The following is a 12,451-nucleotide window of genomic DNA, read 5'->3' as shown; positions in this document are numbered from 1 at the left end:
AACGGTTTGTTTATATTGTGTCACATCACATTACTGTCTGTTAACTGTCCATCTCCAATTAAATAATGTGAAAATTGACACTGGCATTGCTTAAAAGTACTGCGTATGTTGTCGTGACTGCTGGGGGGGGGGCATGTTCTGGGTTCAAACCTCTATTACTAAATGCCAGAAGCACAAAAACAAAACATTACATTTTAAAAGAGACCAAAACCATGAACTCAGGTCCTCCATCGGATGTTTTAGGCTCATTTTACAGGATGTGAGGTTTTCAGAGCTGATCCCCTGTGAAGGGCATTCAGTGGTAATGTGATGCAGATCACTGGTCCCAGTACAGTCACTTAACTGGTCCAAGCAGACAGAATGTTCCAAATGTTCAATAAGAACAAAACACCACTGAACCACTGAGGCTTTTATTCTGAAAAGTCGGCCACAACAGGAAGTCAACATTTCATCTGATATTTAACAAATACTGTCTGACAACTGTGCCTCTGACCCAACCAGCCAAAACAAGTGTTAAAGGAGAAGTTTTAGCTCTGATCTGAAGTCGACTTATTTTATGACAGAGTTACCAGGAAACAGGATTAATCTTATAGTCGTCAGAAGAGGCTGTGACGACGCAGCGGAGCTTCGTTCTCTGCTGGCACTTCAGGCGTTCAGGTACTTGGCGTGATGCTTGACGTGGTCGTGCATGAAGGAGTAGATGAAGAAGTAGCTGTGGTCGTAGCCCTGCAGGAGGAGACGCAGCGTTAGCATCACGAAGCAACAGGAAGCTCGATCTGAACCACGAGCAACAGATAACAGATCACGAGCTCGGATCGTCAGACGTCTTCCAGCTCGTCTTCAACTGAACATCGTTCGACGACAGACTTGACGTAACGTTAGCTGGTCAGAAAGAAGCGAACTGATTTTAAAAAACCATCTTTGTGAGACTCTGAAGGAACTGACCGGCTGCAGTCTGAAGACGACGGGGATTTTCTTCTCGGAGCAGACGGCGATCAGGTTGTCGGGCAGCAGCTGGCTGGCCGACAGGAACTGGTCGTCGCGGCCCTGATCGATGAGGATGTCGAGCTGAGGGCCGGAGTACGACGCTGCCAACGCCGTGGCGTCGTACGCCTAAAAGAGGCGAAGAGGAGAGTTTAGTCTGCTGATGGAGCAGCTGGAAGCTAAAACATGTTTGAAACAATGAGAGGAAACAGACTTCCTGTCCCCTTAGCAGACAAACTGAAGGTCAAACTGAAGGTCAAACTGAAGGTCAAACTGAAGGTCAAACTGAAGGTCAAACTAAAGGTCAACTGAAGGTCAAACTGAAGGTCAAACTGAAGGTCAAACTGAAGGTCAACTGAAGGTCAAACTAAAGGTCAACTGAAGGTCAAACTGAAGGTCAAACTGAAGGTCAAACTGAAGGTCAAACTAAAGGTCAACTGAAGGTCAACTGAAGGTCAAACCGGTGCTAAAACCGCTGCCACAGAGCAGCGTTTTTGATTCAACACCACATGTCTCACTTTGTCTTCAAACTTTAAAACAGCCACAATCCACGTTTCAAAAATAACGTCTGAACTGACAGAGTCGGAGTCTCTGGTAGATTCATCAGCTGAACACAGAGCAGCATTTAGCAGCTAAAGAGCTGGAGGAGACCAAACACAGAGCTCAAAGAGAGAGAGCACTGGACTGATGTTCATCAGGTGACTCGACTCCACATCGATCATCGTGTTGTTCTGGAGCTGCTGCAGGTGAAGTAAACTGTCTGATAATGAGCTAATAATTAAAAAGCATGTTAATGTTGTGTTCTCGACTTGTTTCTGCTGAAGGAATCAGCTCCTGCAGGTTTGAGGTGATCACTGTGAAGATTCTGGTCTGTTTCATTAAAGGCTCAGTTTGTTTATCAGCTTGTCAGGTGCTCTTTGCTAACTTCTTGACTTGCTGCCGGTATGTGGTGTGTGTGTGTGTGTGTGTGTGTGTGTGTGTGTGTGTGTGTGTCTGTGTGTCTGTGGTACATTGTGTTGTGTTGCTGGGTCTGTGAATTGTACACACACTGATCATCTGCACAAATAAAGTTGCTAATGGATCAATAAAGTTCTTTGAGCCTCAGCAGGATCAGAGAGTCAGTGAGCGTCTGCTGGACTCTGAGCGAGCCGACAGACGATCGTGTGTCCAGGTTTAGTCCTGAACTAAAGGAAGAGAACCGGACCACAGACTAAATTTACCACCTCACTGACTGCACGGTGCTCAGCTCACAGAATAAACGTCTTTAGATGGAACATCAACCGTTTTCTGATCAAACAAAAACACTCCCAGAGAAACAACGAGGACACGGTGGAGAAACAGACCAGAGTCTGCAGAGTCTCACCTCCCACGTGGACCGGTCGGAGCCCAGGTACCCTGAGAAGGCCTTCTGTCCCCAGGGACACTGCAGAGGGTTACAGATGGGAGCGAACGCAGACACAGCCTGCAGAGACACACGAGGACACGTCATCAGCTCAGACATGTAGTGCTGGTTCCTGCTGGGTCACCGTCAGCCCCCTGAAACCTGGTTCTGAACCGCCTCCTCACATCCACTCCTCTGTTTGTATTTTGAATTATTGATCGATTTTATCGGGTCGATTGTTCGACCTGTCGGATGAGGTTTGGATGAGTCTGATTTAGTTTCTGTCAGGTTGAATGAAGAGTGTTAAATCACTGTTTCTGTGAATGGAGTCTGGTGCTTTGAACGGAGCCTGAGAGCCGAGTGATCTGCGGTACCTTGTATTTCCCAGGGTTCTTCAGGGCGCAGATGAGCGCCCCGTGGCCGCCCATGGAGTGGCCGCTGATGGACATCCTGTCCGGGTCGGTGGGGAAGTTAGCGTTGATCAGTTTGGGAAGCTGAGAGAGACACAGAGCGTCCAGAACAGCAGTCAGCCGAGAATAAGACTGAACAACGAGGCGACAGAAACCCAACCCACCTCCTCGGTGACGTAGGAGTACATGCGGTAGTTGGTCTTCCAGGGGTCCTGCGTGGAGTCCACGTAGAAACCGGCTCCGGTGCCGAAGTCCCAGCTCTCATCCTCGCCCTCGATGTTGCAGCCGCCTGAAGCAGGAAGTCAGAGGGTCACACAGGTATTGACCTTCTAAGGCTTTCAGATCTCCCCACCAACGACAAACTGACCTCACCAAGAACAAAGCAGGAAGAACCAACACCAACGGATCACCTGGCACAGACGGTTTCCCCCCTGAATGGTGTAAGTCACTGAAAGATCTGCTTCCATTATAACTACATTTTTAAAGGAGCCCCCCCCCCAGAGCTCTACATATCATTGATTAGTAAAGACCAAATGAAGGCCATTATTCTCATTAGATGCTGAAAAAGCTTTTGATTCTGTCGGACGGGTGTTTTTATATTGATGGAGAAATTCGGCTTCAGAAAGGATTTTATACGATGTATTCGGGCACTTTACTCCTCCCCCCTGCAGGGATTCAGGTTAATGGAAGTTTGTCTGATTCTATAACTTTACAGCGTGGCTGCAGACGGGGCTGCAGACGGGGGCTGCAGACGGGGGCTGCAGACGGGGCTAAAATGATCTCTCAGGTTCTGTGTTTTGACATCGATGAATCATTTTCAACCCTTTATCTCAGAAACAGTGAAACAGAACAGATAATGACCTTTTCAAGGTTCTGCAGGCAGAAAGTAAGAAAGCCATTACGAAATGTCCAGGAAGACGCCCCCACCAGTGATATCTTTGTTAATATACCTATACTGTTCCTTGAACTAATGACAAACTCAACTCGCCTTCACAAAGACCTGGGGGAGAAACGACTGTTTGTTTGGCCAATGAGGGACTCTGAGGTAAACCATGTGACCATGTTCTTTGTCATACAGGATCATTTATCCTTTGGAGGTACTGACTACACCCCCCCCCCGACTGTTTGTTCAGATGTTATTTGCTTTATGGAAAACATTAAACACCAATAAATAAAGAGTTTCAGACGTCAGGTTTAGAAAAACGTGGAGGACCATCTGCACCTTCTGACAGAAAGGTAAAGGTGAGTTTGACTTCAGGTGTCTGTCCACGTCTTTTCAACATGAAACCACAGGAAAACTTGTAATCTGACTACATTTTGGAAACACTGGATTTGGTAATCTTGGGTTTCCTCCTGGAATCTGTGTGATTCTGTTCTGACAGGTTGAAGAGGTCAGATGTCACAGCAGCAGGTTTAAGACCTCGTCTGCCATCGCGGCTTCATTCTTGTCTCGATACAGACGGTTTGACTGCAGTTTATCTGGTGGTGGTGACATACGGCCAGAGGGAGGGATTATAGTCATCTATATCCCTTGAACACAGAGTCAATCAATCAATCAATCAAAATGTATTTAAACAGCAGTTTACAATACTCGAGGTGACCGAAGTGCTTCCAGTTAAAAACAAACAGTGAAATTAGATTAAAAGAAAACAACAACAGAGCACGTCAGGAAATAAAAACTGATCAAATTAAATAAAATAAGATAAAATAAAATAAAATGTCACCACATTATTAAAAGCCAGTCTGAACAGATGTTTAGAGCCGAGCTTTGAGGAGGCCAAAGTCTGTGATGGTGCATGTCAGGGGGCAGTTTGTTCCAGAGTCTGGGCCCAGCGACCCCCCCAGTGTTTCTACCTGGCCCCTGAGCCTTCCAGTAAAAACTGATTTGTGGACGTTAGCGCCCTGTTTGGGTTTGGGACGGAGTCAAATAAATAAGAGCTGGACCGTCGAGGGTTTAAAAACAAAAAGTTAAATTTTAAAATCCTGAAAGAAACTGGAAGCCAGGATAGAAAAAGAGCTGAGCAAGCACTTTACTGCAAATCAGTATTTCTCTTTGTGCTGACTGACTCTGACGTGAGATGCTACAACATTCGAATAAATTATCTTTTTTCAGACGTTTGTTTCCAAAGCAGCAGATTATATATATATTATATTATATTCAGCCGCTCAACGCGTCAATCAGGAGAGAGGGTCGAACTCTGGTGAACAACCCATCTGTTGATCTATTTAATCAAATGTTTAGTTTGTAAGAAAACAATGTGGATTGTCGTGATGATAATCAATTTACTTCCAAAGTTCACATCAGACTCAGAAACAGTTTCATGTATAACTGCAGGATGTTACAGAGTTCAGTCATTTGCAGCTGCACTTATTTCCTGCACATTATTTATACATATACACACACATATACATATTATTGGTCTATAAATGACCGTCCTTTGTAGAATAAGTCCCTGTTGTAAAGTACAGACACGGACTTTATTACATTATTTCTTCATTTTCTGTCTAGTTTGTATCAGTCCAGCACAAAACCTGCAGATCGTTACTGAGCCTCTGCCAGTGGTACTTTTACTTCTATTATTCTCAGTAATATGTTTTCAAAGTGCACAGAATAGTAATCCTTTCTTCTTCTTCTTATTAGGCCTCTGAGGAACAAAGTTCGTCAGGTGACGTCATCAGAGGAGGAATATGTGCCTTATCAAGCAGCTCGTGGGAAGTCCGCTTCACAACAGAAAAGACGTGAAAATCTAGTGGACGAAGAGAATCGATTCCTGAAGCTGCAGAATCATCAGACAGTCAGCACAGATCAGCTTCAAGTATCAGGACTTCAGGCTGAAGCCGGGAATGATGACGCTGATGATGAAGACGTGTTTGTCAGGGACGGCACTGAAACTGAGGAAACATCTCGAACACTTCCTCCTCTCAGAAAGAAAACTTACTGCTGCAGACAAAGTTTACACGTCACTAAGAACTCATGAGAAGACACAGCTGATGTTTTCCAAAGAACGTACGAGAACGCTCATCAAGCTACGAAACAAGGGAAACTTCAGCCACAACGCAGAGGTTTCATCAAGTGGAGCTGGACTGCTAAAACTCAGACACACAGCCAAGAAAAGTCATAATGATAAAGCCTGCGTGCACTGAGCATACTGCCAGGCTCTGTATCCCAGCATTCAGAGGAACTCAGAAGAACTGAGGTCTCCTCAGCCCAGCGCCAACAGGTATCTCCAGGTGTTTGGACGCTGTTAACTGATGAAAGATGATGAGCTAACGCTACACTGCGCAGTGACTTCTCAGTCTTTTTTTAACAAACAGGATTAAACCAGATACGACTTCATCCGACAGAAATGGGAAGACTTAGCTGAGACTTCACAAAGACTTCTCAACCCTGACTCCTGAGGATGTGAGACCTGCAAATCTTCAAGTGGTGATTCAGGCTGTCAAGAAAGTGTCTGGGTTTGATGAAGAAAAGCAAACTCCAAGCCCTGCGCTGAAGCTGCATCACTCATTGCTGGGGGTGTAACGATTGGATACGTAAGTCTCGGTTGGATACGTACCTCGGTTTTGAGGTCACGTTTCGGTTCATTTTCGGGAACAAAATGCGAAACCTAAATTTTCTTGTTGTTCATTTGGGTGTTTATTATTTGTAAACAACAACTTCCTGTTTTATACAAACAGGAAATGAAATAAATGCAAAGTGCTGCCAGGTGGGGAGTTCAATAAAAAAATAAAATCCTCGTAAACAGCTTTTAACAAAACAACAGCAGCAACAGTTCCAGCATGAAGCCCCGTTCAGTGCAGATCTGCTGGCAGTCACAATGCCCCCCCTCGCCAGGGACAGAGGTAGCGGGTATGTAAAGATAGCGCCTTGCTAACTTTGCAGTTGGGGGGGTATGGATATGGATATATGTGAGTTAGCATGTTTGTCGTGTTGCCAGAGACATACCTGATGTCAGCTGAACAGTGTCGGCGCACCGCCCCCGTTTAATCCACCTGTCTCTTTATTTAACCAGGAAGCCGAAGTGTTCCCAAGCAGGAGACTTTAGCGACAGGGGAGGGTCTTCAAGCTCCGGTTACAGCAGCACAGCCCCGTACCGAACCGAAACGCTTCAATACAAACACACGTATTGTTACACTCCCCCTCATTGCAGTGACATCGTGCACTGCAGAGCACTGACGGCAGAGGACACTGAGCTGGTCCAAACCCTGAACACTACAAAGAGGTCTGAACACACGCAGCTTTAACAACACTGAATGAGACACTTCAACAAGCCCCCCACTCTGCCTTCCACAGAACATCTTCACTGACATCCTGAGGAGACTGCAGAAGGTCGACGTCCTCGCCACAGTCACATGGAGAACTGTGCAAAGCAACGAGGGCAAACATAAAACTGTTCAACATGAAGATGTGGCTGTTGGACTCTCAAAATGTGAACTCAAACGCTGTGATCACTTCAGTCGTGTCGAGATGGGGGGTAAAAGAGGACGAACGGTCGCTGTGTTGCTGTCCCCAGACGTGGTGACTGCCTCAGAGCACCTGATACGTAAAAGACAAGACTGTGGAGCTCCAGAGGAAAACACTTTCCTGTTTGCTCGACCCCACTGCCTCCCCCCTGACAGAGGACAGGACTGTCTAAGACTCCATGCAAATGGATGTGGGGCTCAGAGCCCCCAACTCCTCAGATCAACACAGCTAACATGTTTCCACTCTGTCACAAGTCCTAAACCTCAGAGATCTGATCAGAGATCAGGAGTTGGACCACGTTGCTGACCTCCTCGGCCATGACATACGTGTCCACAGAGAAGACTACAGACTTCCAGAGGCGACACCCCAGCCGGCCAAAATATCAAAACTACTGCTCGCCATGGAGAAAGGGGCTCTGCAAATCTTCAAGGCAGAACACTCGAGGAGATCGAAGGTGCTGCCATTTAAACAAACAAATTCTTAATGCAGTAAGATGGGACAGAGAGTCTGCAGGCAACTAAAACATTTCATCTTCATGATTTATCAAAGGTAACATCATTCTGACTGATGTCGAGCAAAGTGAGGAGAGGGAGGTCGAGGAGGAAGATCCTCCCACACGTCCACAGACTGGCCATGGTGAGTACACAGCAACTTTCAATATGAAATGAATGATATTTGTAAAATCACATGACCAGTGTTGAACTATTCTACAGATTCTGCAGCAGCCTGCTGAGGAGCCTCCAGGCTCATCTTTCTGTCATCGGAAGGTTTGGCCTCCAAAGTGCGACTGCTCGTTATGATGTATCCAAACCAACTGCTACTGTGAAGATATTTACCATGGATGAATAATGAGTGTCACTAATTATTAGACACAGCAGAGCAGAAGAGACTGCTGCTCTCTTCTACAGAATTATTAAGTATCACATTAGGTTTCCAGAGTCCAGAGTTCATGATGCCACGAATATAGTCCAAAGAATAATCTCAGTTCCACCAGACATCCCACTGTAAACACTTTGATGGGGGGGCGTGCTCTGTGCCCTGCAGCACAGGTTAAGTTACTGCAGCAGTGCTGTGCTCAATGATCTGATTATTGTAATTGTAGTGAAGGCTCATGTTAGAATTTAGATTTAAACTTTTGTTTTGTTCAGTAACCTATAAGCCCTTTAGTTCAGTTCTCGTATTCTCCCCCTGACTTTAATGGTAGAATTTATTATTTTAATTTGTTTATTTTCATTCATGTGGAATTTGCATTATTAATGTGATTCTAATATTCTCAGTCGAGAATTCATTTGTCCTATGTTTCTACGGTATTTGAATGCAGCACGCAGTTTATGTTTACGCACCTGTTGCATTGTGGGACAGGTCTCGCTCGCTCGCGCTTCGTTAACTGTCCTTGTTTTAGTGTGGTCAGTGAGCGTAGCAGTGCAGTGTGAATCACTTTCGTTACGTTTAATGAATGGTGGAGTATTTAGTGTGTGTTCGTGAAGAAGATGGAGCGAAGGACTGCTGCTAGCTAACTGAGGGAAGTTAGCTCAGATCGTCTGCTGCTGTTAAAGAGGACCGGAGGTCTGTTGCTGGCTAACTAGGACTGTTAGCTGGTATCATCGGCTGTTGTCTACTGGGACCAAGGTAACGAGTGACGGTCCGTGTTTTCGGCGGACATCGTCACCGTTGTTGAAGTCATCGTTTCTTTGAGACATCGGCGCCCCGCCCCCCTCTGCTTCGTTCCCACCCACTCGGTGACAGTCACCTGCACAGCAGCTGCTCTCATCCTCATCGCCCCTTCTACCTCCAAGACACACACACACCCCCAAAGAGCTCCACCCGGCCGCAACGGTACCATTTAGTTAGTTTGGGAAATACATTAGAGAAAGTTAGTTTGACAGGAATTATTTTATTATTTCTTGATTGTTTATATGACAGTTGTTTGCATTTTGTTCTGCATCTGTGTTACATAAATGCTTGTTTTGGAATTACAGTCTGCCTCCTTCCCCAAGTTATTTTATTGAGTGTCCACTGTAAATGATAAGTACATAGAGGTTCGCCGGTGGCCGTACACAGCGGCATCACGTTTGGGTTTAGTTAATATACAGTCCTGCTTTAATTTAGTTTTAGGTTTAGTCACCACAGTAACGATCACCTGATGGAAAAGCCTGCTTGTTTTAATAATTTAAAATGTTAAATGTATTGAAGATAATAGTCAGCAGCTCACTGCATTTGTAACAAAATTCTTATGTGCAGTGGATTTTTTGCTTCCTCCCTATAAAATATATTAAATGACATTTCTCTCTGTGCCTGCTTCAGTTCACTTTTTACTGAAGACAGCACCATGTTCTGTGAGGTGTGTTCAAACTCTGAAGGGAGATCTGGGCTGTGTAGCTCAGATAGGATTTGTGATATTTGCTAGCACAAGAGGAAAGGGGGGGGGGGGGTCCATCTAGAGTCGAAAAAAACTGGTTTGAAAACATTGTCCTTCTAGTTCACAAAAAACAGTATGTGTGTGTGTGTGTGTGTGTGTGTGTGTGTCTGTGGGTGTGTGTGTGTGTGTGTGTGTCTCCATACGTGGGCTGGTGTCCGGGGCGACGATGATGATGCCGTGCTCTGCAGCAGGAAGCTGACTGCCAGCTTTCGTGATGAAGTTCTGCTCTGTACACGTCAGACCTGCAGAGAAACACGACCGCACAGATCTGAGATCAGCACAATCCGGGACAGACTCAGTCAGGTTTTCAGACCAAAGATAAAACAGTTTGAACCATTTGTCCGACTCTTCAACTTGTTTCAAGGTAATTTAGTTAAAATATTATTTTTTCAGGTTGAGCTGACAACACACAGGTTGCACTCATATGTGTTATTACAGTCAATCAATCAATCAATCAATCAATCAATCAATCTGAAGTTCAGACTCAAACCAGCCGTGAACGTATCTGCAAAGTTCTGTTAATGTGTCAGTCTGATCAGTGAGCCTCACTGTCGCTCCTTCATCACCATGAACACTGTAGTTTATTCAGTGTCACACACACACACACACACACACACACACACACACACACACACACACACACACACACACACACACACACACACACACCGTACTGCTGCCACAAACAATCACTACAGCACCAAATGTGGATTCATCCGCTGCTGAAAATAGTCCCATCAGATGCTGTGTCCTCCTGTTAGTCTGATAAACTACAGCGAGCAGCTGTTTGATGTTACTGAAGCTTTTCAACATCAAACTAAACACCTGAGAGGTGTTTTAAAGGTTTCAGTAAGAGCCAGACAGAGGAGGGACGAACAAAACCTTTAAGAGACGGACCAGCTCATTATTGGTTTCTAACATTATTTGTTGATTATATTTTTCACATGACTTCTTGTCAATACTAAAACCCAGAGTAAAATCAGCCCTAAAGATGGAGCCTGCAGGCTGGCAGTCTGCACCAGCACCACCAGCACCACCAGCACCACCAGCACCACCAGCACCTCCGGCACACCTCTGCTCACTCACCAGACAGCCAGAACATGACGGGACATTTGCCGCTCTCAGCCTTCGGAGGCAGGTACACCGCAAACTTCATCTTACACTTGAGCTCAGTGCTGCGTGGAGGAAGAACAGACACACCTCCATCACTGCTCCACAGGTACATACGTGTGCGTGTGTGTGTGTGTGTGTGTGTGTGTGTGTGTGCTAAGATCTCACCTGTCATGTTCAAAGACCTTCTGGAAGCCACCAGCACACTTGTTGGAGGACACTTGTGTGAGAGCCATCTCTGACCTGCAGACAGCAGGGTGAAGCAGTGCATCATGGGGGTTTGAACACAGAGCAGGGCACATGTTGATTCTACGCCTGTGGCTGCTTTTATCTGACCAAACACTCCTCGTGTGCAGGTATACAGAAGTTATTGAGTCACAGCAGAGGTCTGTCTTTGACTTCAACCTTTCATGTAAGCGAATAATCACAACTGTGGCCAAAGAAATCTTTGCAGTTTATAACACTTCTAACTTCTTCTTCCAACACTTTACTACTGATGTTAATGTGTGTTTGATATGTATAATGTCTCTGTTTCAGCCAATATTTGAAACTACACATGATTAATATGATTTACGGATGTGTTACATATAAACTTAACACTTTACACACGCATTAGTTCACCTGCTGGATTGTAACGAAGCAAATAATTTTCACCAGTTTAAACATCTTTAAAACTGGCACAACGTCAAATCCATGTCAGGTCGGTATAGTTGACATGACTCGTTAAAGATTTGACTCCTTCCAGCTGCGTGTAAAAATAGCGAAGCCGACCTTCCAGCAGCTTCAGTCAGCGGCTCCGTTAGCCGTCATTAGCTAAACAGTTAGCAACGTTAGCGGCGGCGAACAGTGAAGCACATTAATAAACTAGTTTTAATTCAGACAGCGGCTTGAAAGATGCATTAACCCTTTGCCGAAAAGCCCAACAAGTCTTTCTATATTCAAGAAATGTATCGATATATGTTCCCCTGTCCGTGTCTTTAGTTAATGAGCAAAGGAAATGTAAAATGGTAAAGTCTTGAGTAGATATTGGTCTCATGTTGAGGAGCGGGCGGGGATTAGCGAGTGAAGTCAGCTCATGTAAAATCATAATTTGCTATTTTTGAGTTTCTGCTTGAAGTTAAAGCACTTTACAGGTTGTGGAAGAACAGGTGAGTAAACGCGTCACTGTCTGGACATACCTGAATAAACCGCAGTATTCTGGTGAAAACTGTGTTTCTCTGGTTTGCTAACTTCCCCGCCGGTGAGGTCCAGAGTCCAACAACGTCAAACGTGATGACGTCAGGGAGCCACCCCCTCCACGCTCTACGTCCGAGACGTAAGACACGCGTTCAGACGCTAGATGGCGGTGTTGCTTCTTGAAACACAACTTCCATCTGTGGATTTTTTAAATTCATCTATCAATTGATTTAGTACTTCTTACAAGTACAAATAGCAGGTGGATGATTATTATACGACAGGTGAAGCGTGTGTAATCCTGCAGATCGAAATGTCTCCACATCACATGTTTCAGGAGGTGGATGTTTGAGGCTTTAGGTGTGCACACACCTGTCGTGAGAGTGTGTCACTGGACATTTAAAGCTTAATAGATCATTAAAGCTCTAATTACACCTAAACGAGTCTCAGCAGCAGCTGAGATTCATTCATCCAAACGCAGATTTTATTTTCATTTTCTATTTTTCATT

The 12,451-nt window shown here is 45.1% G+C and overlaps 1 protein-coding gene across 1 annotated transcript; it reads right to left on the bottom strand.

Moving 5' to 3' along the window:
- Nucleotides 1-396: 396 nt before the first annotated feature.
- On the bottom strand, nucleotides 397-12,041 carry esd (esterase D/formylglutathione hydrolase). Its single transcript, XM_041950936.1, has 9 exons — nucleotides 11,948-12,041; nucleotides 10,938-11,012; nucleotides 10,746-10,834; nucleotides 9,803-9,901; nucleotides 2,940-3,064; nucleotides 2,740-2,859; nucleotides 2,348-2,446; nucleotides 946-1,113; nucleotides 397-726 (listed from the first exon to the last, which is right to left on the bottom strand). The coding sequence occupies exons 2-9, from the start codon at nucleotides 11,003-11,005 to the stop codon at nucleotides 646-648; spliced, it is 849 nt and encodes a 282-aa protein (XP_041806870.1). The 5' UTR covers nucleotides 11,006-11,012; nucleotides 11,948-12,041; the 3' UTR covers nucleotides 397-645.
- Nucleotides 12,042-12,451: the final 410 nt, after the last annotated feature.

Source organism: Chelmon rostratus, chromosome 13 (genome assembly GCF_017976325.1).
Source record: "Chelmon rostratus isolate fCheRos1 chromosome 13, fCheRos1.pri, whole genome shotgun sequence".
Taxonomy (NCBI): domain Eukaryota; kingdom Metazoa; phylum Chordata; class Actinopteri; order Chaetodontiformes; family Chaetodontidae; genus Chelmon; species Chelmon rostratus.
This window is presented reverse-complemented; position numbering and strand designations above follow the sequence as displayed.

Coding starts and splice junctions, on each gene's coding strand:
- esd (XM_041950936.1), bottom strand. CDS start 11,005: ATGGCTCTCACACAAGTGTCCTCCAACAAGTGTGCTGGTGGCTTCCAG. Junction 10,835..10,937: donor AAGGTCTTTGAACATGACAG/GTGAGATCTTAG, acceptor TCCTCCACGCAG/CACTGAGCTCAAGTGTAAGA. Junction 727..945: donor TCGTCTTCAGACTGCAGCCG/GTCAGTTCCTTC, acceptor CTCCTCCTGCAG/GGCTACGACCACAGCTACTT.